Source organism: Pongo pygmaeus, chromosome 17 (genome assembly GCF_028885625.2).
Source record: "Pongo pygmaeus isolate AG05252 chromosome 17, NHGRI_mPonPyg2-v2.0_pri, whole genome shotgun sequence".
Taxonomy (NCBI): domain Eukaryota; kingdom Metazoa; phylum Chordata; class Mammalia; order Primates; family Hominidae; genus Pongo; species Pongo pygmaeus.
The window spans coordinates 21332621-21360527 of NC_072390.2; the positions used below are offsets into that span (position 1 = coordinate 21332621).

A 27907-nucleotide genomic window follows, 5' to 3' on the forward strand; every position below is an offset into this window, starting at 1 on the left:
TTCAGCCGTTGTCATCTGTGAGCGTTGCGGGGCTGGTGGGGTGTGTTTGAGTATGTATGTGTCTGTTTCCTATGCTCTAACAGTGATTATTTCAGTTCTAACCCTTCAGTTGCTAATTGGATGAGGGAATGGCCTCTTCTTAGATTGTCCTTGTTTTGACTTATCTGCTAAGGCAAGAGAATGTCTGGGTTTGCCACACAGTCCCGCAGGGACCCCTGTTCTTTGCCAGGATTTTTGTATCAAATACTTAGTTTGGCCAAATTTAGAGAATAGTTTAAAGGGGGAAAAAAGTTTGTATTTGATGAGTCTAATTACTATATTAGAATACTTTTTAAATGAATATGCTGTGATTGGAATCTTTCTTCCTGGGGACCGGGGAGAGTGCTGAGAGATGCAGCTGTGTCTGCTCTCTGCAGTCTTGGGCAGACAGCACCTCTGTCTCCTGATACAGAGGATTGAATGCACTGCTTCACATTGATGCTACATTTTCAAATCTAAACATGATTAACATGTTTTTTAAGTATTTATCAAATAATTCACATTTTTGCAAGTTTAAGTGCTATTTTTTAAGATTAAACACGTTCCTTGTTTCTTTTTTCTTTTTAACCACTGGAGACTATGTGAAAATCTTGTGTTATATGGAATTTTTCTAAAACAATATCCTTTTACTTTTCATGTTGCATATTTTCCAGTGGGGATAAATTGGAGGTTCTTATTACTAATAATCCTGAAACTAAAATTTGCTTTTCTTGCATAGACATCTTTTGTTAGTCCATTTGAGTTTTGTTGCCATCCAGTTTCATGATCATGTTGTGTTTATCTAATAGACAATGAGTTACTGCTTGAATGATATGAAATTCTCTAGTAAAAAATTCTCTGAAGATGTGAGAAGTTCTGTTGTATTACTTGGCACCAGGAATGTTACAAAAATGTTGTTGCTAGCATATTGCTAACCTAGTCCTTAAGTTTCAGGGACCCCTGTAATATGTTGAGTTTGGAGTATTAATAGCAGGCTAACAGAATATAGTACCAATATGCCAAGTTAAATAATTGAGAACATATACAGTATAGTTTGCTGTGTATAATAGACCTCATTTCATTTACAGTACACCTTACACTTGGGATTAATTCACCTATAACCTCTGTGAACTGCGAGCGCTCGGCAGAAGCAGCCCTGTGTCTTATATGTCTACATTTATATTTATATTTATATTTATATTTATATTTATTTTTATTTTTTTGAGACAGAGTCTCACTCTGTCACCCAGGCTAGAGTGCAGTGGCATGATCATAGCTCACTTGCAGTTTTGAACTCCTGGCTCAAGTGATCCTCCCACCTCAGCCTGCTGAGTAGCTAGGACTACAGGTGCACACCACCATGCCTGGCTAAAGGCATGTCTGCATTTATGCAAGGTGTGTTGACCGGGTGGGGAGGGAGCTAGGACTGAGATTGGCCTATGTAAAATGCACAAAAAGGGTTTGCTAAGCAAATTGATATTTGAAATGAAAGATGGATTAGGTGAGAGACTTAGTTTATTCAGGAATAAGAGCAAAACCAACCACATCAAAAAATGTATTTTACTGAGACAGCCTTTTGTACATACAACAGGGTGCTGTTTACAGATTTCAAGAAAGGAGAAAAAGAATGCTTATATTGAGATTACCTACCTCCCAGTAGTGAAAATAATAAATTTATCCCTTGAAATATAATCGTGTGTTTATTTGTCACAGAATCTACACTTATTTACAAATGCTTTATGCTCAGGGTGAAATGGAGGTACTGGCTCTCTTGTTTCAATTATCTTAGAAAATAATTCCAGGAATTTTAAAGATTTTTTTTTTTTTTTTTTTTTTTTGACACAGAGTCTCGCTCTGTCGCCCAGGCTGGAGTGCAGTGGTGCGATCTCGGCTCACTGCAAGCTCCACCTCCCGGGTTCACGCCATTCTCCTGCCTCAGCCTCCCGAGTAGCTGGGACTACAGGCACCCGCGACCACACCCGGCTAATTTTTTGTGTTTTTAGTAGAGACAGGGTTTTACCATGTTAGCCAGGATGGTCTTGATCTCATGACCTCGTGATCCGCCCGCCTTGGCCTCCCAAGGGGCTGGGATTACAGGCGTGAGCCACCATGCCCGGCCTTAAAGATCTTAATAGTATAAGCAGAAAGGTGTTTGAAGAAAAGAAGAAAATTGTATATTTGATACATTGAGCTTCTTTCTGTGTTCTTAGTGTTAGGTTTGGGTCATTCAGGATTTCTTAACCAATTCAGACATGAATCAGGCTGCTGTAGAAGATAGTAATTATAATGGAATGGACAGAAGATGATTTTTAGCCAATAAGGCAAAAAAAGTCATCTTTCCTGCTTTTTCTGAAATATGTTGAGAAGATGTTTTTGTGAGATACGCATTTCTGAATTAAAGGATTCCTTCTGAAAATATAACTTGTTAGGTAATGAGGACATATTTTTTCTATTGGCCAAAGTTCATTTTTTGAAATGGGGGCCTTCATTTATTTTTTATTTTCAAAATTGAGTTTCTATAAGGCCTAAAATAAAATAGATTAAATGTTATCAAAGTTGCTTGTACCTGTTTAAATATCTTTTTTGCAAGTCACTTATATTTTTTGGTACTGAAAGCTCACTACTCAGTTGTCCTTATGAGCATGGAGGTGTCTCAGTGCGTCAGATCATACTGGCCCGGATGCCTGAGTAGCACATGTGCACTCAGAGAAGTGGGAGCCTCTTCGCTGCCTGCCTTGGAATTCAACCACCTGAGCCAGAAATCTATAGAACCAGAGGTGGGGAATTTTACCTATTCATTCTGCAGATGTTAACGTTGTTCTCTTTTGGATCATTTGTTTGTTATGTAGTATTAAGTTAGTATTAAATGAGATTGCAGAACGTACTGCATCATGTTCCCTGAGGACAATGGGAGTCAAGACCTCATTCTTCCTTTCTGGACTTGAATGGTCTGGGGGACCACACCTTCTTCCCAGAATTCATCTGCAATCATGAATTTTGGCCTGACCTTCTGGTTCTTGAAAGATCTTTCCCCTGCACTTGGCACTTGTAACTTGTATTTGAGAAATGCTGAGTCAGGCCAATTGATGATATTTTCCCTCTGTAGAATTTTTCCTTTGTGACTTTTGTGTCAAGTTTGTTCATTTTAACTAGTCAAAACAAGCTTTTAATTGTCTTGCTTCTTCAGGGTTAGGCTTTGAAAATCAAGCTGTATTCTTCTTTATGCATCATTGACAGCCACCAACAATAATAATTACAGATCATAATTATCTCGTGGCAATTATGATAAGAATTATTTTCTTAGTAGAAAGAATGCATCCTGATTTCAGAAACCTCCAGGGCAGTGTATAACATGAAGCCTGTTCTTTATTCCAATGACTTGATTGGACAGTCATAGTGGAGAGATGCACAGGCCGCCAGAGGCATTCTCAGAGTATCAAGTCTCTACAGATGAAGGGCGCTTGTGGAGAAGCAGGTTTCAGTGCGTTTTCTCTGGAACAACGTGCCCCATAAGAAAAGTTGAATACAATAGACACGTCCTGCCTGCAGCCAAAGCAGATTTTCACTGTCCTTGAAAGTGAGCGTTGAACACAACCTCTCTTCCTTCCCTCTCTCTCCCTCTGTCCAGCTTCTTCTCTTTTGGATTTTGAACAATGTAAATGTTAGAAAAACTTTGAAGTGAGAAAGAAAAAGACAAATTTGCCCTGAGCGTGTCGGGTACACGTTCTGCTTGACGTTTCTGTGTGGGCCTCCCTGTTGCAGTCTCTAGGGGAGGATAGGCACGCTGTCTCCAGAAAGACAGTGAACTTCCAGCTGCATTTGACTGATACTAGGCCATTTTTAGTTCTTAGAGAAACAACATTAAAACCTAAACTTCATCCTTTTTATTTTGATAAAATGAACTTCCCCTCATTTTTTAATCAAATACATGGCAAAAGTCAGCCTTATCCTCTATTTTGATAGTTCCATAAAGGCTATTCTAAGCATGTGATAAGAAATCATGGCAATTCTGTATCTTCTGTGATACTCTAGAACCTGTGATTTTTTTTTTTAATGAACACATGGCATTTTCTCATACACATGTATTTCAGCCTTACTGTCTGTGCTCCTCTATGTACAAGATTTGTGACTTTATAATGGCTGAAGCATATTTTGACTAGTGTGTATTTTATTCCATTTGAGTCAGTATTTTCTTTGGACACTTAATATGGTGACTTAATTAGTGCAGTTGCTTTGCTTCTCTAAGAATAGTGGCGACTCTGGTTCTCTTACTTATGATAAGGGTGCCAAAAGTCCTCACGTGCTCAGCTGCAGCCTGGAGCTGGAATTAACAGGGCTTTGTTGCCATAGTGTTGCATCAACATGCACTTCTTATCCTCTCATTATTCAAGAAGATGCAGGATACAATGGGTCGCAGTTTGCATTCCTCACTTCTTTTGGTCCCGAAATAAAAGTCTCATATTCCAACAAAAAGTTGAGAATATTATTGAACAAATATGTCCACAAAACCTAATGCAATTTTTGTTGAGAAACATTCATTAATTGCATTTCAAACACATTTTAGATTAATAGTTTTCTGCAACATAAATCAAACCCTACGCCTATAGAACCAATGAATTTGACATTTCATGGGTCACATTAGAACCAGTATTTTTAATTGAAGAAAGAAATACAAAAGAACTGGATTTAAAATTGGGATCTCAACTTCCAGTTTAGTGCTTTCCTTTGGTGCCAATTATTCAGGTAAGAGACCAGACTTTGGGACTTCTGAAATCCCTTGTATTTTTGGAGACAGAAGCTTGAGTCAATTTATTATAAATATTCCTTACCTTCCTCCTCTGCTGGTGCTTTCATCTTCTTTGGCTTTCAGCTTCTTTTAGATCTCTTTTCATCTTTTTGTCCTTAAAGTGATAGGATGGGACGATAGTCACTTCTGTGACCTCAGTTTCTGACTGCAGGAAGGAAACGTATTTATTAAAATTTCTCATGCTCCAGCTTCATTTTCTCCTTCACCTGGGATGGACTGTGAGATGGGAGACTTATGTGAGCCAGTTCAGTGATGTCTGTCACTTTCTGGGTGGGCTTGCTGTTGGCAAAGCCATTAGGTAGCTATTTTCATATATAAATTACATATATATATATAAATTACATATATATATAAATTACATATATATATATTTTTTTTTTTTTTTTCTTTTTTTTTGAGATGGAGTCTTGCTCTGTCGCCCAGGCTGGAGTGCAGTGGCGGGCGCGATCTCAGCTCACTGCAACTTCCGCTTCCCAGGTTCAAGTAGTTCTCTGCCTCAGCCTCCCGAGTAGCTGGGATTACAGGTGCCTGCCATCGTGCCTGGCTAATTTTTGTATTTTTAGTAAAGACAGGGTTTCACCATCTTGGCCAGGCTGGTCTTGAACTCCTGACCTCGTGATCCACCCGCCTCAGCCTCCCAAAGTGCTGGGATTATAGGTGTGAGCCACTGCACCCAGCCCCTTTTCTTTTTTTTTTAATTGATTATTTATTTTTTTAGAGACAGGGTCTGGCTCTCTTGCCCAGGCCGGAGCACAGTGGCAGGATCGTAACTCACTGCAACCTCAAATTCCTGGGCTCAAACAGTCCTCCCACCCCAGCCTCCCAAGTAGCTAGGATTACAGGTGCACACCACCAAGCCCAGCTAATTTCAGTTTTGTTGTTTGTTTCTTTGCTCGCTTTTTGTAGAGCCGGTGGTCTCACTATGTTGCCCAGGCTGGTCTTGAACTCCTGGCCTCAAGCAGTCCTCCCATCTTGGCCTCCCTAAGATTACAGGTGTGAACCGCTGTGCTTGGCCACTATTTTGAAACATCCAAATCCGTACTAGAAGGCAAGTAATGGCAACAGTTATTAAATCTAGTTTCTTTGCGTCTAAGCTTAAATATTTCACACATCCAAGGAGGATTTGACCTCAGGAAATTCTCCATTGCCCCGTTGGTACAAACTGAGTTTGCTGTTTCCTGCTTTGCTGCTGTGAGGAGGGTCAGACAGTGGTCATAGCTTCTGATCCTGTACTTGTGGCATACTTGAGCCAGCTCAGATTGGAATTTTCCATTTAATTGCTACCAATCACTGGAACATCTGAAGTGATCAGAAGCTGAGATTTGTGGAAAATTTTAGTGCTGAGTAGTTCAGATTAAGAACTGTTAGTTTTCACCAAAATATAGAGGTTGGCCTCTGAATTCCATGAAAATTACCAACCTTAAAACAAAACCTGTACTGTATTATATGCTTAAAAATGTGGTAAGAGGGTAGCTCTCATGTTAAGTATTTTTACCACAATAAAATGCAAATCAAACAAAAATCCTGGCCCCTCATACACTGTTTGGGCAGTTCTGCACTGCAGTGCCTGCTACACAGCCAGGCTGTGCCCTCCGCAGTGTCTGTGAGCAGTGTTTGTTGTCTCATGCACCTGATGGGCTTAGAATTGCTGTGTGGCATTTGCCTTTGTCACTCATGGTGGTTAAACAGCAAGTGTGGTGAAAACCCTGTAGGAGCGGTGGCCCCTCCATCAGGCTGCTGAGGACCCAGCAGATTGAGGCACCCTGCCTCTCCCATCTCCGGTTCTCCTTGGCTGGAACCCTCGCAGAGGGAGACCAGCAGATGGTGAAAGAAGTATCAGAGCGAGAGACAGGAAGACTGTGTTCTGGGGTTTAGAGTGGAACTGTCAGTAAGGTACAAGGCTAAGTGCTTGCACATATCATTCCTGAAGGAGGTGGGTCGGCCAGTGTCAGCAGAGGGAACGCAGAACGAGAAGGCCCGTCAACAGGAGAGGCTGCCCGAGGACCCTGGGTGCATCCAGGGCTGCTTCAGGACTGAGCTAGGCAAGTGGAGAGAATGGTGAGTGACAGTGTCCAGATCCATGTGGGCTTTCCCTGAATCCTTCAGACAAGGAAAGCCAGAGGAAAGGAGGAAGGGCAGGAGAGGGTGTCGGGGAAGCAAGGCAAGAAGCCAAATGATTTTGAACCATTTATTCTCCCTAGGTCCTTCTGGGTTTTCACATTTTGTTACAAAGGCTATAATAATCTCCGCCCCCACTGCAGTGTGCTTCATTAAAAGAACAACTATATAACTAAAGTGATGAAGTAGAAGAAACAGATGTAATTTATTTATTTATTTTTAATTTTATTTTTTTGAGATGGAGTTTTTTGGGTTTTTTTTGGTTTTTTTTGTTGTTGTTGTTGTTTTTTGCAGTTGCAAGATTTAATAGAGTGAAAACAGAGCTCCCATACAAAGAGAGGGGACCCAAAGGGGGTGGCCATTGCCGGCTTGAATGCCTGGGTTTATATCCCGATCATTGTCCCTCCCTTGTGCTCTCAGGCGATAGATGATTGGCTATTTCTTAACCTCCTGTTTTAGCCTAATTAGCATTTTAGTGAGCTGTCTTTACTCCCTGATTGGTCGGGTGTGAGCTAAGTTGCAAGCCCCGTGTTTAAAGGTGGATGCGGTCACCTTCCCAGCTAGGCTTAGGGATTCTTAGTCAGCCTAGGAAATCCAGCTAGTCCTGTCTCTCAGTCCCCCCTCTCAACAGGAAAACCCAAGTGCTGTTGGGGAGGTTGGCTGATGACCACTCTAACTGCTTCCTGCTGAATTGGGGCATAGTAGGGGTCGTGCAGTTGAGATTTCCTCAGGAGGGGTGGCTTTGATGTCATCAACATCAGAGCATGGGCTAGCAGGCCGGTCCAGGGGTCCATGGTGGATCTTAGTCATGGACTGCATCTGGGGCTCCATTTGAAGAACTATTTGTAGTTTTACAGCTTCGATTCTGGAAGAGACAAACTTAATAAGGAGGTTAAAGATACAGGGATTGTAATGTATGGCCTGCAGTGCAGGGGATTATTTTTTTGGCACACTTCACAGGCCCTGACTATCTGCTTGATATTTTTGAAAAGGCTTGGTCCAGTAAATAATAATTTGGCCATCTTTTGGGTGTTATCAATGCCTAAGTGAAAGGTTTGGTGAAGGGTTTTAAGTAATTTCCATTGGTTAGCTGCAGGCAAAAGTATTTTTCCTTCTTCGGTGGCTAGCCATCCTGAGGGGAGGAAACTATGTCCTCGTGAGGTTCCCCATTCTATTTCTCCTGCTGAGTACTGGGGCTTGGTTTCCCAGAGGGGATTACCCCATACTAGGGGTCCTTCTATAAGCATTTCTAATGGAGGGTCCTGCCTTGTGGCTCTTTTGGCTTCAATATCTTCTTGGTGGTTCCCTTCTATTTCCCTTTCCTTTCCCTTCTGATGACCCCAGCAGTGTAAGACTGCCTGCCACCTCTTTAGGTTTCTGTACAGCCAATATAATCTCCTAATGGCTTTCTGATGATTGATAGGTGTTCCCTCAGAAGTTAGGAATGCCCTTTTTGAGATGGAGTTTCACTCTTGTTGCCCAGGCTGGAGTGCAATGGCACCATCTCGGCTCACTGCAAACTCTGCCTCCCGGGTTCAAGTGATGCTTCTGCCTCAGCCTCCCGAGTAGCTGGGCTTACAGGCACCCGCCACCATGCGTGGCTAATTTTTGTATTTTTTTGTAGAGACAGGGTTTCACCATGTTGGCCAGGCTGATCTCGAACTCATGGAAAGGAAGTTCTGGGCCCAGTGACTTGGTCTTTTCCTTGTCACTCGGTGCTCTAAGCCCCTGTGGTACTCATTGCTGGGCATAATAAAATTAGCACCTGTTTATTTCACTGGGATTTTTTTTGTTTGTTGGTTGGTTGGTTTTGAGATGGAATCTCCTCTGTTGCCCAGGCTGGAGTGCAATGGCATGATCTCGGCTCACTGCAACCTCTATTTCCTGGGTTCAAGCCATTCTCATGCCTCAGTCTCCTGAGTAGTTGGGATTACAGGTACCCACCATCATGCCCGGCTAAGTTTTGTATTTTTGTAGAGATGGGGTTTCACCGTGTTGGCCAGGGTGGTCTCAAACTCCTGACTTCAGGTGATCAGCCCCCCTCAGCCTCCCAGAGTGCTGTGATTATTTCATTGAGATTTTAAGCTGCAGCCATTTAGTGTGGAGGGCATTCCAAAGGCAAAGGGCATTTACAAATCTGTTGTATTCGGGCAAAAAATTTTTAAATTAAATATAGAATATGAAAGGTTTTTTTTGTTTTGTTTTGTTTTTTGAGATGGAGTCTTGCTCTGTCACTGAAGCTGGAGTGCAGTGGCGTGATCTCAGCTCACTGCAACCTCCACCTCCAGGGTTCAAGTGATTCTTCTGCCTCAGCCTCCCAAGCAGCTGGGACTACAGGCGCGTGCCACCACACCCGGCTAACTTTTTGTATTTTTAGTACAGACGAGGCTTCACTGTGTTAGCCAGGATGGTCTCAATCTCCTGACCTCGTGATCCGCCAGCCTTGGCCTCCCAAAGTGCTGGGATTACAGGCGTGAGCCACCACGCCCAGCCTAGAACATGAAAGTTTTAGCGATAACAGCCATGGTTCATGAGGAGCCCCACATGTCAGGCCCTGTGGCGTGCACATTCCTTGGGTCTTCACAACTGTCCTGCCAGGTAAGTATCGCTGTTGCTGTTCTATAGATGAGACTTTAAAACCTGTCAGGGACATTAATTAACTTGAGATGAAGCTAATATTCGGACCACCCAGGTCTATTAAGATTCAAAGCCTGTGCTGCCCTTTAACTGTAAGCAGGAAATATTCAAGGAGCCAGATCACCTGGGAATCCCACGCCAAAGACAGCACCTCACCTACTGCGCAGAAGCCCTGGCCCCCGGGCCTGCGTGGAGTGGCCCCCGGGCCTGCGTGGAGTGGCCCCCGGGCCTGCGTGGAGTGGCTTGCTGTAGGTGCTGGTGTAGGTTGCCAGAACGTTTTGTGCTTATAGATGACTGGTAACAGTGGAGACAAATACAACTCTGTAAATGAAAATGGCTTCGTAAGCAGGGAAAGTGATAGAAGAGCCGCTATATACAGCGGCAGGTTTTTTTTAGAATAATAAAAAAAAATGTATGTGCTTACTAGTAAGTCCTTTTGAAAGTATTTTTAGTCACCACTCTGCTATGTTCAAAAACTGAGCTTTTGCACTTCTGATTTTTTTAGCATGAAAGTGTAAAGTTGGGTGAATGAGGTTTGCATTATTAAGGCAAAAGCTAGAGTCTTGACAGAAACATGACATTAAGACTTTTGGGAAGCTGTTTGAAATGTGTGTTTGAATTAGAATCCATTCAAACAAAACATCAAGGCAGTGTAGTGAAGGAAATCTAATTAGAATGTTCTCAGCAACAGACTCATACGCTGTGCACGTGTTGTCGTGGGAGAGCAGAATGGGGGCTTTATTCCGTGGCCCACTCTGGGTGGGTCTCTGGAAGGTTCCAGGGGATTATTTCAAGCGTGCCTTTCTGACGGGCCCCCTGGCCGTGGGGAGAGGGTGACCAGGTGAGTGTGTGGCCAGGTGGATTCTGCTCAGCTGTTGACACTTCTGTTTGCAAAACAAATGACTAAAATAAGTGGGTGAAAGAAAGCCAGGAATTGCTTAGCTTCAGAAGTTGGAGGGGTTTGGGAACAGTCAGGTGGCACTGAAGTACAATGGAGAACTCCCCAAATTCATCAGCTTTGGAGCATTAAGGAGGCCCAGGGCAGGGTGGTGTCAAGACCATCGTCAAGGAGGGGGTTCAGACAGAAAGCAATGGTGTGGGCATTGGACATAGCGCTTGCCCTCTCTCCCTGCCATCATCCCTTCCACCCCCGCCCGTTCTGTCTGTCGCTTGGTCTGCGCTGTCTCCGAGGCATCTGAGCCGGGTGCTTCTTGGCTCCCACACTTCAGCTCCGGCCAGAGTGGGCGGTTCCTTTGTGCACCAGCAGTTTCCAAGCACTTCCAAGCCTTTGTTTTTCTGTCTCAGGTCTTTTGCTGAAGCCTTCTGAGCTTGCTCAGTCTACAGCCAGGGTGGCTGGGAAGATGAACCTGTAAGGGCTCTCCTCAGCAGTGGGCAGATGAGATGTCTCAGCCTCCTGTCCTTCAGAGGCACAGCCTGCATGGTTTCTCAAGTGTGGTTGAACCCCTTGGCCCGTAGTGGGAACCAGCTCAGCATACATCTTCTGTATTTTCTCTCATTTGCCTGTTTCCTCGGCTAACAGTTCCCACATCCTTGGCTCTGAGACAGCTTCCAAAGTGACAGCTGGTACAGCCTCCCAGGGACAGTGGGGGAGAGAGGAGCCCTGTGTCTCCGTTGTGAGAAACCAGTCCCAGGTTTTACTGGATTTGCTGCTTATGGTCTGCATAAGCAGGGATCCCAAGCCTGGATTCCCCTCATTCCTTCTGTGCAGAGCTGTCTCCAGGAACAAAGTTTGTATAGTGTTAGTGTTAGCAAATTCGGGGGTTATCTTTAATATTTCTCTAATGGTTTGCTAAATTCAGAGATTACAGAATTTATTCCAGAGTGTGGTGTGGTTAATTAGTGACTATTTGCTGTTTGACAGGAAAGAAACTTTCCTATTGCTCTCTTCCTTCTTATAGCTCTCTTCAAATCCCCTTTCCAAAATAATCTTAAAGAATTTAATTCAGAATCTAAAGTGGATGTACCATTAGAATTTAGGGCCCATACCAGAATTTGGGGCCCATATCATTTTGAATGGTATGTTCAAAATTTCAGTTTCCATTTGCTCATTATAAGTACATAGAAATGCAAAAATAAATTGCATATCCTGCAACCATGCTAAATCCACTTTAGTAGTTTGGTAGATTGTGTGGGGTTTTGTGCACACACAGTCATCATCTGTGAACCCATATTCTTATTTAGAGCATAGAGATGATACTATTCTAGTCTCTCGGTGTAGGAAATTGAGTCTCTCTGTTGTTACATTATCACTGACTAGACACCTCCAATGCCAAGGAATTTAAAACACACACTGAGGGGGTCTGTTCCATTGTGGAATAGTTGTCATTGTTAGGAATCTTGTTCATATTTTGGGCTGAGCATTTCGGTTTTGTGTGACAGCCACCCAAAGACTTTGAGGCATCTAGAAAGTCCTCCCTGGGCGCCTCAGGCGGGGTGAGCAGTTTCCCTGGGGACTCCTTGCATGAGGGGACCTGATGACTGTCTGAATGACCTGTGTAGAACCCAGCATTGGGAAAAGAATCATGATCTGACCAGAATTGCTTCTAGTAGAATATGAAGTGTAGTGATTTTTGAAAAGTCAGAGTGACTACAAGCTGAGTAGGAAGTTTAGCTAGGGAGCCATAGGAAGTATTTCTTTGAGACAGGTCTTAAAACACACAGCATTTTCCCCATGCATGTGCCTTGTTGCTGAAAGATAAAGAAAAAACAAAACAAAAACCCAAGGGACAAATGTATGCCGCTGATTATTTTTAATGATTTTGTGCTATGGTTTGACCACAGCATTAAGAACAAGCAGAAAAATCTGATTTCATAACTAACAAACAGCACTTAGAGCAACATCTTTCTTTAAAAGTATTGCAATTACAGACCTTAGGTCTAAGAACTACATCACCATTGCTCAGGTAAAAGAGGCAGATACGTGACAGGTGGAAATCTTTTTCTGTATATAACTGGGAATTATGTTGAAAAGTAAGCACAAATGTTTGTTAAAAAAGACTTTAATGACTTTTGATTATCATAGCTCACAACCAACTATTGAAAAGTTCAAATACAGTTGTACTTTTTTAGTAGATTGCTTTATAATAAAAATTAAATGAACTAAATGCTGTGAATAGTATTGTACATATTTTAAAATAGCCTTAAACTAGACAAGTATACAATTAGCATGATTTTTGAAAGCTATGAAATGAAAAATAGCAACATACCAACAAGCACATTAAAATGAACCAGTATCATTAACAGTAAAGTTTAAGCCTCAATTCGTCCTGTAGAAAGGAAGCAATGATGTGGTAACAAATTTTAGTACCTCTGAGTCTAGAACATTCTCATGCTCAACGGTTCTCCCACAAGGTTGAACCTGGGGGGTGGGAGCTTTGTTTCTGACAACAATGAGCCTCAGTTCTTAATGCTGAATCCCAAGGGGTGCACCCTACAGTATATGATGGAACCAACACATGGGTCTAGACACGCAGGATCCACAACAACAAGAGTGTCAACTTTTCACAGCCCTTTCAAACAGATACTAAAAGGGCTGACTTTTAATCCATTCAGCATTAAGAGTTGCATTGTAGAGTCAATTTCAGTTTAAGGATAGTCGGTCATTTGTTTCCTGGATGTTAGGGGTATGATTATAGAATCTGACATTTTCAAAGTCAGAACATACACCATGGAGCAAATAAAAACTTTGGAATTTATTAGAGTCTCTGGTGGCAGAATAAGCTGATAATATGGGTCAGATGGGCAAAATTCCACGAACTGCTCTTATGGACAGCACTCGAAAGGATGCCCACACCCAAGATTCAACCATGGTTTTAATGAACACGGTGTTGTTATAAACTTTTCTTGTTCTTTTGTTTTAAAATTAGGGTATTTGAAGATAAATGCAGAGGTCACAATCAGACACTAAAAACTAAGCTGGAAGAGAGATGTAACAATATACAATTCAAAACGTAATTTCTAACTGATGGCAAAACCGAGTTTGCTTTTTGGGTCAGGATTATGATGGGACATGAATGGGAATGGATGAGAGGTCCTTCACTTGGCTGGCTGACAGCCAAGTCTCTTCTAGTGCTAACCCATAACTAAACACTTTTTCTAAGAACAGGGTCTTCTTGTAAGTGGATTTGTTTTTCCTGAGGTATTCTTTCCCTACAATCTCTACTGTTACTTCATTGGCTCCACAGCTTCAGTTTGTAAAAGAAAAAGGCACAGAGAGACTTGGACACAGACGGTCACAGATGCCTCTGGAGCTGAACAAAGTCCTCTGCTGCAGGCTGATTTACTTATTCCTCTGACACAGTTTCTGCAATATTAACAACAAAAATGTGCCCTTTTCACTGAGGCCTGACACCTTCGTGATGCTACAGCAGGAGATAGATAGATGCAGGAGATTATAAAGCAAGTTGAAAAACAACATTTTTCTGACTCAAATGTAACTAACACTGGTCCAGCTGAGCTTTACTAAAATGATTAAAATAAGAAGCGTCTAGTGGCAACCAAAAAGCTGTGGGATTTTTTAAAAAGTATTTTCTTTAAAGTGTTTTCACAGCAAAGATGCAACTTTCCATTGCTATATATACGCTGGTCATAAACTGTTGCTTGTTTGTTCACACTTCTTTCTCTTGTGTTATAATCTTGATATTTAATAGGAAAATAAACTACATAGACTTTAATCTGTATGCATCCATTTGCAAATTTCCTTACAAAAGAGGACAAAGCACATAGGCATTCACAAATTCTATGCCATTTCTGTTAAAATTGGTATCATCTATACATTATATTACAGTATTAACAACTTTTTGTTCTACCCATTGGGTAGGATATGTGCATAATATATTCAACTTATATACAGCACCTTACAAATAAAAACATAAGAAAAGACAGACAACTGAAAAAAGCACCATTTTAAGTGAGGCACAACAAAGGTGGGAGCATCAAGTGCAGGAGGGGGCGGCTTGGTTCCTATATCTGCTGAACTCAGAACATGAGGCACCTTAGTTGCTGAAAAACTGACATGCAGATCTCTGACATGATAGGGGTATATCTACATATATATAATGTGCACGGATAGTGTATATATAATCTCTATAGCTCTAACCCTCTCCCGCATTACACAAAAACAAGGACACGCGGAGGGGAGAAAGAAAAGGATGAAGGAAGACATTGCTTTCTTAGCAAGACATTCCTACACTCAGACAGCAGCTTCCTAATGCATCCAGTTCAGGAAGCAGCAGCAGCAGCAGCAGCAGCAAATGACTGTCTGACCCTGGCAGTAACATAAACTTGAACTCTGCAAAGGACACAGCGTGCTGGGTAATAAAGAATGCTGAAATCTTGGTTCCTAAAAAATATAGACCACTGCAAGGCTAAGAGTGCTTTCCATTGTCTGTTCACATCTCTGTGATCTGTGGAGGTGCTGGCAGCTGGCAGTGGTGGAAATGGTGAATGGTAAGCCACGTAGCTGCTGAGAACTAGCATTTAGGATCTGGGCCGGAAGCAACATTTTTTAATTTGTGACTTTCCTCACACCAAGAAGGGGAAGTTCTCCCTTTGCCCACCCGTCATTCAATTGTTCTTTCACCTCAGTAGGCCAAGCACGCGGCATTCTCAGTCAGTGTGAGCAGGAGAGCAAAGGGCAGGCTGTGGGGCATGTTCGTGGCATGAAGCCTTGGCTCCAAGCACTGGCTTTAATCACTTAAGCAAGCAACGCAAAAGTTAACAGAAACCAAGTATCTTTCCCAATTTTTTCTTTCATACACTGCTGAGCTTTGGAAATTTTTTAAAAAATGAATGGTACACAAAGTTAATGCTGCCATTCTAAGTAGCAAAATTCAATCAACGAGCAGTGCAGCAAGCCCCTGAGATGGGGGCGCATCCAGTCATGGCTGCGTGGGGGGCCGGGCTCCCTGCGCCCACAGCAGCATGTCTCTGAGCCTGCCAGTGACCAACGCCATGAGCCGGTCCTTTGAGGGAGGGCTTGGGACTGGGTGCTGTGTGACTCTGTACTAGCAACCAGTATCTGGCCTAAGGACATATTTGAAATGCTCTGCACCAGCGCCTTCCTAAAAAGAAGAGCCGCTGGATGGAAGATAGAGGATGGCCCCAGTCAGAGATAGGAACTGTTGGTTCAGAGAGGAAGGCAGGGATTTGGATGGATTCTTCTAGGTCAGAGAAGCTTTCTAAAACTGCTTCCTTTTGAGCCTTTCTCATTCTTATGAAGATGAAATAAATGTGAAAGAGATCAAATGGAGATACGTGGAAGTTCAAGAAGTCCTCGCCTGGGTACAAAATTCCTCTGCTGGTGTCACGAGGCCTCCCCCATTTACTGTTGGCCCCTATTCCCTGCCTCAGTTTGAGCCAAAATTAGTGAATGGAAATGCAGTCCTCACGATAAATCTTTTAAAAATTCTCTTCTGCTCTCTTGGGATTTCTTGTGGCTTGGGTGTGTGTCCATGCGTTTATGTGGTGGGGAGGGTGAGGATATGCTTGTCAAGCTTCTGTATTAGTAAATTTTGGACACTGAAAATAGATCAACTATTGAAATACATAATTTGCTTCATGAAATCTCTTTTCCATTAAGGATTGCATCAGTATTTAAAAAGAATGCTAGAGTTTCTGAAAAAGCAAATGCTGGAAGATTGTGTTCTTATAGATGGGATTCAAGATGCCTTGGGTCTCCTACACCTGGAACAAGGGACAAAAGTCAGCGGTATGCCCAAGAGTGTTCATTCATTCCCACCAAATGTTCTTCCTAACAATGCAATCCACACTTTGCTGGAATAATCTAAGATTATAAACCTATCACTGATTGCCCAAATCACTGGTTACTAAACTGGACCCATGGGTTCTATAAGCTAAAAAAAGGGTTCTTGAAAGAACAATAGGCCCCACTGTGTAAGCTTCATCTTCCCAATCGCTACTCTTTCAACGCCACGCTAGCCATGAGGCGACACGGTACGAACAGGTCAGCCACAACCTTCAAAAGAGCTACTGATCTAAACCACCTTTTCCTTGTGCTGAAGGGAAATTGACTATCAATTCATGTTATGACCTTGGCTTTTAAACTAATTCATTACAGAGTCCCAGCCTCGAAGACCTTTCAAAGTCATGGTTTGATATGTATGTGTCTTTAAATAACTATTTAACAAAGGCAATTCTCTAGGGTGGTTGAATGGGAGGCGCCTTTCTTGAAAGATGATTAAAGGTATCCGAATTACCTAATTATCTCGCCAATACTGTGGACATGTTCAAAACATTCATATACTCGCAGTTACTAAGGAATTCACAAGTCTCTGCTCTGAGCCCCTTCTTGAGGCAGGTAGAGAAGTAAGGACTGTGAAGCCATTTGAGAGCTAGAGCTGTGGGGTGCATCTCCTGCTTCACCAAAACTGCAGGTGAGAACTGAAATGATGGAATCACTCACCTCGCCTCCGCATCTGTGGGCACACCTGACCAAGAATCCACTGCAAGTCCCTGCCAGCAGGGCCTGATGGGAACACCGGCTCCTCATCTTTGCCTGACAGAGGAAGAGAGGCTAATCTGGAGAGCCAGTGAACCTTCAGGGCGTCTCCAGGGTTGGGGAGGGTCCTTCTGGCCCCAAGCCAATCTCTGCCCTGAGAGCTGGTTTCTCTCCAGCAGAGGCCTTCCAAGTGTCACTGGCACAAGACTGAATCCAGTCTCAGAACCTCCACTGTGACTCTCAACTGTATATACTTCCACACACGGTTGTAAGCATGAGCTGACAACTGGTGCCCGTGTTTTTCCTCTCTCCTTTTAAGAGTTAGACTAGTTCTGTGGATGTTACTGTGTGCAAAGGATGAATGTAATGGAAATTCCAATCCTCAAAACAAACAAACAAACAAAAACCAGTGACCTATCTACAGAGGTAAGAAGCAGAAGGGAACAGACTAGGATCAGACAACTCTTGGGGTTTGGAACAGTCTCTCCAGTTACAGCACAGAGCCACCGCACCAACGGATCACCTTCGAGACCCACAGACAGACACAAACACACACATGCGGATTTGGCTTTAAAGCTGCATAGATGGGAGTCATGGAATCACCATTCCAACTCATCTTGTTACGTGAAGAGGCCACAGAGGCCCACCATCCACATGGCAGACTGTACTGCAGATAAGCCCTTCTCCACGTGCAGTGTCTGCTAAACGTGTTGGCTGCTGCTCTTCTAAAAGCCAGTGCTTACATCTGCAGAAGAAAGTTATTTTTTTCATTGTATATAAGAATGAATATTTGTAAATATCAGGAATATTAAAACTAACAATATTTAAAATTAGTTTTCTAGTTGCATTTTAACTGCATGTTGTGCTTTTTACCCGGTGCTCTTCAGTCACTTGCCCCTTCCACTGTTCTCTGACTGTCCAGTTCTTGCCTTCAGTACAAAGGCTGGCCTGGGGAAGGGTTTGGTAGAATCCTGCGGGAATGTGGGTAGGTTTTGAGCACTGCATTCCTTTAAGAATGCTATGCTAATACTAGTGACATACAATAACCCACAATGGCTTATTACCACGATCAGCAACATGGCATTCTTCCGTCATTTCTAGGGCCTTCCAAAGCATAAGAAACCACCACCCACACCACTCCCACACGAAGTTCTGGGTAGGCTGGATGTGGGGTGGCTGCTGGGAGCCTCCTGTGAACTGAGCAGCCCTGCAGAACTGAACTAAGCTGTCGAGGAAAGGGGAGAGGCAATGGGAATATACTGAGGAGTCACATATTTCAACAGTATGCAGAATAACCACCTCGCATTTTAAACAATTTATTGCATAAAATAAGGTATGTATTTGAATATATTTCATGCTATAGTGAAAAAAATCTAAATTACTGAAGAAATTGCACTGCTGGAGGATGAGGGCAGCACTGCATGATACTGGATCCATAAATGCATGTGTTCATTTTCTCATAAACTATGCAGCCTAAGATTAGCAGAGTAACTCAAAATAACAAGTCAGAAATGCTGGAACTTAATCTTCCCTATCTTCCATCCAAAAGTCTCCAAAAGCTTCAGCGATGCACTGCTATTTGATGCAAACTCCTGCAACAATAATGACTTTTTTGATTTACATAAGTTGGTAAAATGTTAGGCTACGTCCCCAAATATCTTTTCTTGGATGATTCTGGGGACCACTCCAGGATATTCCTTGGGCCTGATTACAATCCACAGGTGAAAAGACAACATACAGAACTTCACGTAAAACAGTTCCCTCGTAAATATTTTCAACATTAAGATAGTGCAACTTTTAAAACACATCATCACAACACAAAGGAGCTCCTTGCACTCATCTAACTTCTCCACTTTATACCTTGGCACACAAAACAAGAATTTTGATTCATATTTTTAAAACAAAATAAAAGTTCCACACCTTAGGAGAAAAAGCGAACTGGCTGGTTCTTCCCCAAAATAATATATAATAATGCTTCCTTCTTTATTCAGTTAATTATAAAACAGGCCATTCTGGCCTCATTTATCTGCAAAGTCTCCTTTCACAATTAAATAAATCAAATACCTCTGTGGGTTTTATTTCATGATATCTTCAAAGCATCCCTTTCTCTGTTTTCCCCTGCCCACACCCCCATCCCAACCCCTGTCCCCAAATAAACACTGTTTGCGGTCAGACCAGATGGAAGTTTGTATCATTTCAGTCTAGTTTGCATGCAATTCCCCTAAAAGGAATCAGAAACAAAGACCGTGTTTGCTCATTTGGTTTTACTTATTTGTACCATGTGAAACTGAACAACACTGTGCGCAGGAGGGGCCCAGCGGCCGCTTCCCTCCTTGGTTTCTTTCTCCAGCTGAAGTGCACGTTGGAGGGAATCAGACCAGGTTCCCAGGCTTCCTATCTTTGCCTTTGATGGGTACTATTGTGCTCTCTGCATTGTTCTGCTGAAACTGCAGTCTGCTGCCCCTGTGTGCGTTGCTGCGCTGGTGATGGAGGAAAGAGGCACCTGGGTGGTGGCCCATCACCTCGCTGTATGTGGGGGGCGGCCCCTCCATCCTCCCGTTACTGCTGCAGGTGCTTGCACTGATGCCCGAGTTGCTGCTGGGTGGGCATGGGCCCCCGCTATACATAGCAATGTCTATCAAATCACTGTCAAATATGGTTCGGTTGGGCGGGGCCCTCACGGACTCTCGGTTGAGTTCCATCTGCTGTTCAGGGTCCCGCAGCTGCAGGGTGCAGGGCCCCTGGTAAGGAGGTGGCTCTTCACCGTCGGACAGGGAGATGGTGGGAGGAAGATCAATCTCGTGCTGCACATAGGGGTAGGTGGGCTGGAAGCGGCTGAAGCGATCCCTCTGGATGAAGGACGGCGCTGTGAACCTGTCCCTGGACCGCGGGGCATGCATGATCTGGAAGGAAAAGAGGAGAGGCTTGAAGACGGTTTGGGCACAATGATGACCATAAATGTGTCAGAATCAAGGAAAGTCACGCTTGGTCTGTGTTCCTACCAGTTTGAACACCATCTCCCAGGGGAAAAAACAAAAAAACAGGAAAATCCAATTCCAGAAAAAAAAGTGTACTTTTCTGATTCCTTATGACAAACCACTCACCTTGCCAAATCCCAGCGCATCCAGGAGGGCTGAGCAATGGAGAGCTGTGGGTAATGGAAAGCTTGGGCTCCTGGGAGTTACTGTGCGTGCTACGCGTGCATTTTCCCCTTGGAAACAGAACACACTAGGAACTCCAAGAGTCACAGGGCGAAGAGCACTGCGGCCTGCACTCGGACCTGGTCACCAGTGACCTCGTCCAGGCCTCAGCTTCTCTATAACTTACGAGGACAGGACAGGGCTGCCTGCTTTCTCAGGTCCCTGCTAGCTCTAGAAGCTAGAACTTATGATTCAGAAAAGTAAGGAGGGGCTCCGAGATTTTTTATTTTTATTTAATTTTTAATCTTAATTTTTTTTTTTTTTTTTTTGAGACAGGGTCTGGCTCTGTCACCTAGGCTGGAGTGCAGTGGCGAGATCTTGGCTTATTGCAACCTCAACCTTCTGGGCTCAAGTGATTCTCCCACCTCAACCTCCTGAGTAGCTGGGACTACAGGTGCACACCACCATGCCTAGCTTTTTTTTTTTTGAGGTGGGGTTTTGTCATGTTGCATAGGCTTGTCTTGAACTCCTGAGCTTAAGTGACCCACCCACCTCAGCTTCCTAAAGTGCTAGGAGTACAGTCATGAGCTACTGCGCCAGCCAGGACTCTGAGTAAGCAGAAGTTATAACTTCACACAGTGGTACGTGGAGCAGACACAAAGCATTGGGTTGATTTATTAATTATTTAAAGAAGATTATTGCCCTACCAATTACTTTTTAACAAATCCCCCCAAAAAGACTGTTTTTTCTTTGTGGCTCCTAGACTTTTCCAGTTATTTGGAATCTGAATAAAAGTTTCTTGTAGTTATTTTTAGTCACTGACATGAAAAATGTTTTTTACTCAAGTAAATATGATTATAGTAATTTATTTTTTCAAAATGAATCCAGGTAGTACATTTCTTACAAAATCTTCTCATTTGTTCTACCATCCCAGTTTCTTCTAGGAGACGGCTCTTTTATATACTTCTATATACACACACACGCATATATGCATAGATGTGTGTGTGTATACATATATGTGTATATACATGCATTTAATATACACACATATCTACACACATACATAGAGATACTGATTTCTCTCACACCATTATTTTTAACTTAAAGGCAAAAAAAAGTTATTTTAAAATCCACATTATTACACTTGGAGATGTGGGAATGAATCATGCTATGATATTTATAAACTGTGCCCACACTTGCCAAGGCACATTAGTAGAAGCTTATGGGATCATGTAAAGATAAGTGATTCTCAAATTGTTTTTGATAAGGAGCTTTAGACTAGCAGGAATAATCCCTGGAAGATTCTAGGGGAAGTCCCCTCCCACTTTTGATCAAAGTTCTAGGCAATGCCTTCCTCCAAAAGTGTCAGCCCACGTGGTGAGGCCCCCTCCCCTTCCACCCCACGTGGCAGGGACACGCCCCCTTCATCCCCCCCCTCCCACCCCGCCCCGCCCCGCGCAGCCCTCACCTCCTGGGGCCCCTTACCTCCGAGGCGCCCGGCCGCGGTGCGGCGCTGTCTGAAGGCCACAGGCACCCTTCCTGGCGGAGGGGAAGGGGAGGAGAGTGGGGAACAAGAAACAGAGGAAAATCATTAGCCCCGCATACACCTAAAAACATGAACCACAACTTCTGGAAACGGGGATCTGCGTAAAACGTGGAGCGAGGCCGGGCGCCATGACTCACGCCTGTAATCCCAGCACTTTGGGAGGCAGAGGCAGATGGATCACAAGGTCAGCAGTTCGAGACCAGCCTGGCCAACATGGTGAAACCCCATCTCTAATAAAAATACAAAAATTAGTTGGGCGTGGTGGCGGGTGCCTGTAATCCCAGCTACTCGGGAGGCTGAGGCAGGAGAATCGCTTAAACCTGGGAGGCGGAGGTTGTAGTGAGCCGAGATATTGCCACTGCATTCCAGCCTGGGCGACAGAGTGAGACTCCCTATCAAAAAAACAAAAACAAAAAAATAGATAAACAAACAAAAACGTGGAGCGAGAAAGAGCCCGTCCCTTTTCAGACCTCTTGTCTACATGGAGGGATGTGAACAAAAGGAAACATGGAAAAGTTGAACTCCTGGCCAGATTAGATTTGAAGTGGAATCTGGCTCACTCTCTACACCTGTGTGCTTGAAATACATTCAAGATGACTGTCCAACCGCAGTCAGTGGCCGCCCGACGAGGGCAGGCTGGGTTGAGGAAGCCCTGGCAGAGGTGGCCCCGGGCCCGCCCGTGCCCTGCCCGGCCTCCAGCAGAGGCGCAAGTCCGCGCTCGCAGGTGGACGGCCCTTTCCGAGCCTGGACTCAGGATCCCCCAGCGAGTGTCCTCTCCAGTCCGCTTATTCACAGGGCAGATGCAACTTCACATCTGGTGAGTTAGTATCTTTCTTCAAAAACGTTTGGCCAGATTGACAAGGTGACAGGCCAGCCACAGGCCTCAGCAAAGGTTCTTTCCAAGGCCCCACGCGTGCTGGAAAAAAAAGTACGCGTGGTACCATTTTCAGCCCAGAGTGTGGCTGTCAGCAGGGTCCGCGGGGCTGTCGGCCGTCACGGGAGAGCGGGAACTCAGCGTGTAGGGGCCCGCGTTTGGGGAATTGTCGGAAACGGGCGGGCTGGGCCATCACTGAGCCTCCGACGGCCCCGGCTCCAGCAGCGAGGGACGGCGCGGACAGAAACACCGCGCCCCGCGTTTGTCCAACACGGCCCTTTCCTAAGATACTCGGGGACATCTTGGAATCAGTGGCAAACGTATACGGCGGTCCAGCTGCGCGGGGACGAACGGTGGGCTCAGGGACCGCCTGTAACGGGAGGGAAGGGCCCGGCCTGGCGGGCACAGACGAGGGCGGGGGTCCGGCGCCAGCGGGGCGGAAGCGGGAAGGGGGCGGAGGCGCTCCCACCGCCGGCGGCCCAGGCTCGGCCCGCAGGGGCGCTCCTCGCTCGGGAGCCCAGTCAGCCGCAGCCAGGAACGCCGCCGGGTCCATCTGCGGGGCACTCAGAGGGGCTGAGCAGTTCCTGAAAACGTAGTGACTGTCCCCGCTGGCCTCATTTCCCGAAACACGAGCAAACCCGGCCAAGTGCCCACAGGAGTCCCCGTCCAGCCCGGCTGCGCCCCCGAGGACCGGCCCTCGGCTGACCCAGCGCCCCGCTCCCCTCGCCGCACCCCACGCCGACAGGCGGCCCCGCCTCCCCGGACAGGAAACCGCCCGAGGCGCGCCTGCTGCTCCTCTGGGCCGCCGCCTCTCTCCCTCACCCCAGTCCTCTGCCCTGCATTTCCCTCGCCCGCCACAGGCCCCGGCCTCCCTCCTGTTCTGCAGCACTGAGTGTCTGGGCAGAGGCCGCTGCGCTAGGCGGCACCCGCTGCGGCTTCCCTGAATGAATGCAAGGACTATCTTAACCTATCTAATCAATCGATGGATCCATCTATCTCTGTCTAATCTGTTTCTATTCATTCATCCATCTAATCTATCCATCTATCCTTCTAATCTATTTCTATCCATTTGTCTCTGCCTATCCAACTTATCCATTCATCAAGCAATCTAGGCTATCTAAATATCTGTCCGTCTCTCTCTCTCTCTCTCTCTCCATCCATCCATCCATCTAATCCATCTATTGAGATGGGGATCTCGCTATGCTGCCCAAGCTGATCTTGAACTCCTGGGCTCAAGTGATCCTGCCTCAGCCTGCTAAAGTGCTGAGATCACCACGCCCAGCTAAAGGACTCTCCTCCTCTCTGGGAAATTCACAGCGCCCATAACTAAGAATTGTTGCTGTTGACATCTCATCAGACGTGTCTCATCTTTTCCTCTATACGTGTACTTTAAAAAACTACACACGTAATACATGTATACATTCTCCCTTGTACCACACACAACCAAAGCCATTCTAGAGTCCCAAATCCACCCGTATCCTGGTGCTGCACCTCTGCACTGTCTTTTTAATAATGCATTTCCCATACCTACATGCGTGACACACGTTAATTTGTTAAATAAGTAACTAAATTCTTTCTTAAGTCCTGTGAACCCAGGTGCCCCACTTCTCCGTTCCCTCTCTCTCTCATTGGCCTTATCCAGCCTGTCAGCAGGTCTTCTAACGCATCCCACAGAGAGTTCCTGAGGCCAGGAAAGGGGTGCAGAGGGTAACGCAGGGCATGCCTGCAGCCCTGGGGTCTCCTCCCCGCCACACCACCTTCCTCATCAGCCTTGCTGCCCGGGTCAAGCCAGCCCTGGACCTTTCCCAGGCCAGCCCACCAGTGTGGGTCCCATCTGCTCCTGTTGCTCAAAACAAGGGCACAATTGTTATCTATTCATTTTGCTTGCTGGGGTGGAAAAAGGTGTTCTGCCCTGAGGTTCTCAAAGCCTGAGAACCAAGCCTGGAGCAGGAGGAGAGTTGGCCACTGGTAGAGAGGAGTTCAGGCCATTCCTGCCTTGGGACATCTGCCAGATGGGATGGCCTGGAGATGAGAACTTTTCCTGCCTGGCTTTTGTTTTTTGCAGGAATAATGTAACAGCAAAATTAAAAATCCAAAATGGGAGGAAATGCATCTACAGTCCCATCATCCTAATACTTCAACGGATTTCATTTTTTTTTTTTTTTTTTTTTTGAGACGGAATCTTGCTCTGTTGCCCAGGCTGGAGTGCAGTGGCGGGATCTCGGCTCACTGCAAGCTCCGCCTCCCGGGTTCACACCATTCTCCTGCCTCAGCCTACCGAGTAGCTGGGACTACAGGCACCCGCCACCATGCCCGACTAATTCTGTTTTTTTTTTTGTATTGTTAGTAGAGACGGGGTTTCACCATGTTAGCCAGGATGGTCTCGATCTCCTGACCTTGTGATTCGCCCGCCTTGGCCTCCCAAAGTGCTGGGATTACAGGCATGAGCGCACCTTCCCAATTTCTTTAAGTGCTTTTCTAATGCTTGTTCATTTGCATATATTAAATTTATACAGTTGTAACCATAATGTGGCCAGAGTTGTGTATTCTCTTCTTCACAGAGTATAACATAAGCACTTTCCCCTACCACCACCAGTTTTTTTCCAGTTTTATTGAGGTATAATAACAAAAATTATGACTACATAATAATTTATTTATTTACTGACAATTGCCCCCTGCCCCAATTTATTTACTTTTATAGGAAACTTTTTTCCCAGGCCTCTCACCCACACGGTACATGGGGACGTTATAACTACGACATGCTGTGGTGGAACAGCTTGAGGCCAAAACCCGAGAAGGCTGGCATTCCAGCTCTGTGCCCCAGGCTGCTATGCAGAAAACTCAGATGGCAAGACTGACCGGAGTTCTAAAAAGGCAATCACCCCGTAGCATTAGCTGATGCTCACTCCACAGCCTTCTCTGGTCAGTCCACCAAGGCTGTCACACGCTGACTGTTGGCAAGGTCACCGTCCTTAGCCCTTAAACCTCTCGTGTTGCTGGTGAAGCCTGCTGGCTCCTGCTCCATCTCTGTCAAACAAAGATTTGACTCTGTGACCGGCGTCCTCCAAGGGGCTTGTGCCAACTGAGAGAGTGCAGATAGCTGAGTACAAAGATGTGTCTCCCTTGTCTAGGTTGGGGGTCTCTTCACTCACCCCACATGCTACGGAGAACATTTTCAGGGAGAAGGGGGCTCACTACACAGCTGGCTGCCGCTCAGATGGCAGCATTCCCGCATCCTCATTATGGGGCCAATTTTAATCAACAATAAAGGCACTGATGTTCTCGGCTAATGCTTGCATTGTTGTATTACTCAAAATAAGCTGTGAAATAAGATAATACTTAAAGTAGTTCACAGAATTTTAAGCAATAGGAACAAAACTCTGTTAATAACTTCATACAGGCTGAAATGCATTCCGTCTTGTAGGCTATTTCCTTGTAAGAACAACCAAAAGGGAGGCAGCCATTCACCCAGCTGTTCATTCATGACCTCACTATACAGGTACTGAATACTTCCTTGCAGCGGGTCTCAGTCCTCTTCCACTGCAACATGTGAGCAGATGTGCACATGTCCAACAGATACTGGTGCTGCATGTCCCCAAGGGGTGGGAGACAGGGGCTTCTGCACAGTTGCCAGGGCTCATGGAGTCACTCCAAACCCAAGAAGCTCAAGAAAGCATCCTGGAATGCCAGTGGGTTAGAGGGACATTACTCTAGGGATCACTTTGAATGAATTCTAGTTTACTTTTTAAGTTACATTACTCTCAAATCACTCATATTTGACCATTATAAGGACCAGTTCCTTGAGACCCACATCGCACTGAGCAGGACTTATCAGGGGCTGCTATACCTGCCCCAGGATGCTTACGAGAGGGCACCTGCTCTAGGGGCACACAAGTCTGGCAGCAGCTTTCAGAGGCCTCTTGTATGTGCACTGCCTTGCAAGCATGTTTTTATTCTCTTACTTTCTCCCTGGAACAAAGGCACTAACAAAAAAGGTAACAAGAATTATCTGATGACAATTTAATGTTACACAGATGGACGCTACCGCTATCAGCACAGGTATACATCTGTAAGGGTAAGAAGTCTCTGAGGTTAGGTAGCCATTGCATAGGCTAGAATTCTGCCCATGTTTTTCATTTTTAAATTTAAAACATTTTTATTTATTATTTTTTTAAGAGACAAAGTCTATGTTGCCCAGGCTGGAGAGCAGCACATTTTCATAAATGTGCTCATAGCATTGAACTCCCGGCCTCAAACCATCCTCCCACCTCAGCCTCCCGGATAGCTGGAACTACAGGTGTGTGCCACCGAGCTCAGCTTCTGCCACTTTCCGAACTGTGATCTCAGGCAGCTCATTTAGTTTCTCCCAGCCTCAGTTTCCTTATTTGTAAAAAGAGGTTGTGACGAGTTAGTGGGTGCAGCGCACCAGCATGGCACATGTATACATATGTAACTAACCTGCACATTGCGCACATGTACCATAAAACCTAAAGTATAATAATAATAATAATAATAATAATAAAAGAGGTTGTCATGAGGCTCAAATACCATTTATGAGAATTCCTTAGCACAGTGCCTTAAATAAGCTTCAGCAAATGGTAGCTGTTCTCATCACAGGTAATGGTTACTTGCTGTTGTTATGCACAGTTAAAGGGGGATAAATTTCCATTATCTCTCTTTTTTTTTTTTTTTTTTTTTTGTTGTTGAGATGGAGTCTTGCTCTGTTGCCCAGGCTGGAGTGCAGTGGCATGATCTTGGCTCATTGCAACCTCCGCCTCCCGGGTTCAAGCGATTCTCCTGCCTCAGCCTCCTGAGTAGCTGGGACTACAGGCATGCACCACCATGCCTGACTAATTTTTGTAGTTTTAGTGGAGATGGGGTTTCACTACGTTGGCCAGGTTGGTCTCGAACTCCTGACCTCAAGCGATCCACCCGCCTCGGCCTCCCAAAGTGCTGGGATTACAGGTGTGAGCCACCGCGCCCTGCCTAATTTCCATTAGCTCTTTTAAGATATTCCTTATTCATGGACATTTCCTTATTTTTTTTTTTAAAACAGTATTCCAAAGGTGGCATTTTGAATGGAAAGGCTGAGGAATGGGGGCAGCTTAAGCAATGTTGTGTTAATTCCAGATTTCTTCAGGAGCTTTCTCCTAAGGTTGGGTGCTGCATTAACCAAGAGTCTCCTCACAGGCAAGTTCTTCTCTGGCTCTGGCTACTTGGTTTCAGTAGAACCCCAGGTGCTACACAGACCAACGGCCCACCACTGCATGAAGACTATCTGTGCTCT

The 27907-nt window shown here is 44.8% G+C and overlaps 1 protein-coding gene across 22 annotated transcripts in view; it reads right to left on the minus strand.

Moving 5' to 3' along the window:
- Positions 1-12336: 12336 nt before the first annotated feature.
- The window catches only part of LDLRAD4 (low density lipoprotein receptor class A domain containing 4), a 439373-nt gene continuing 423802 nt past the window's right edge, over positions 12337-27907 (minus strand). For 17 of the 22 annotated variants that reach the window (XM_063653354.1, XM_054461261.2, XM_054461250.2 and 14 more), the window contains 2 exons: positions 21686-21739; positions 12337-19963 (listed from right to left, as the gene is read on the minus strand). In XM_063653354.1, coding sequence (XP_063509424.1) covers positions 19433-19963; positions 21686-21739 — 585 coding nt within the window. In that variant the 3' untranslated portion in view covers positions 12337-19432. Of the gene's footprint in view, positions 19964-20164; positions 20272-21685; positions 21740-27907 lie in introns of all 22 variants that reach the window. The other 5 variants (XM_054461258.2, XM_054461259.2, XM_054461262.2 and 2 more) reach the window with 3 other exon arrangements.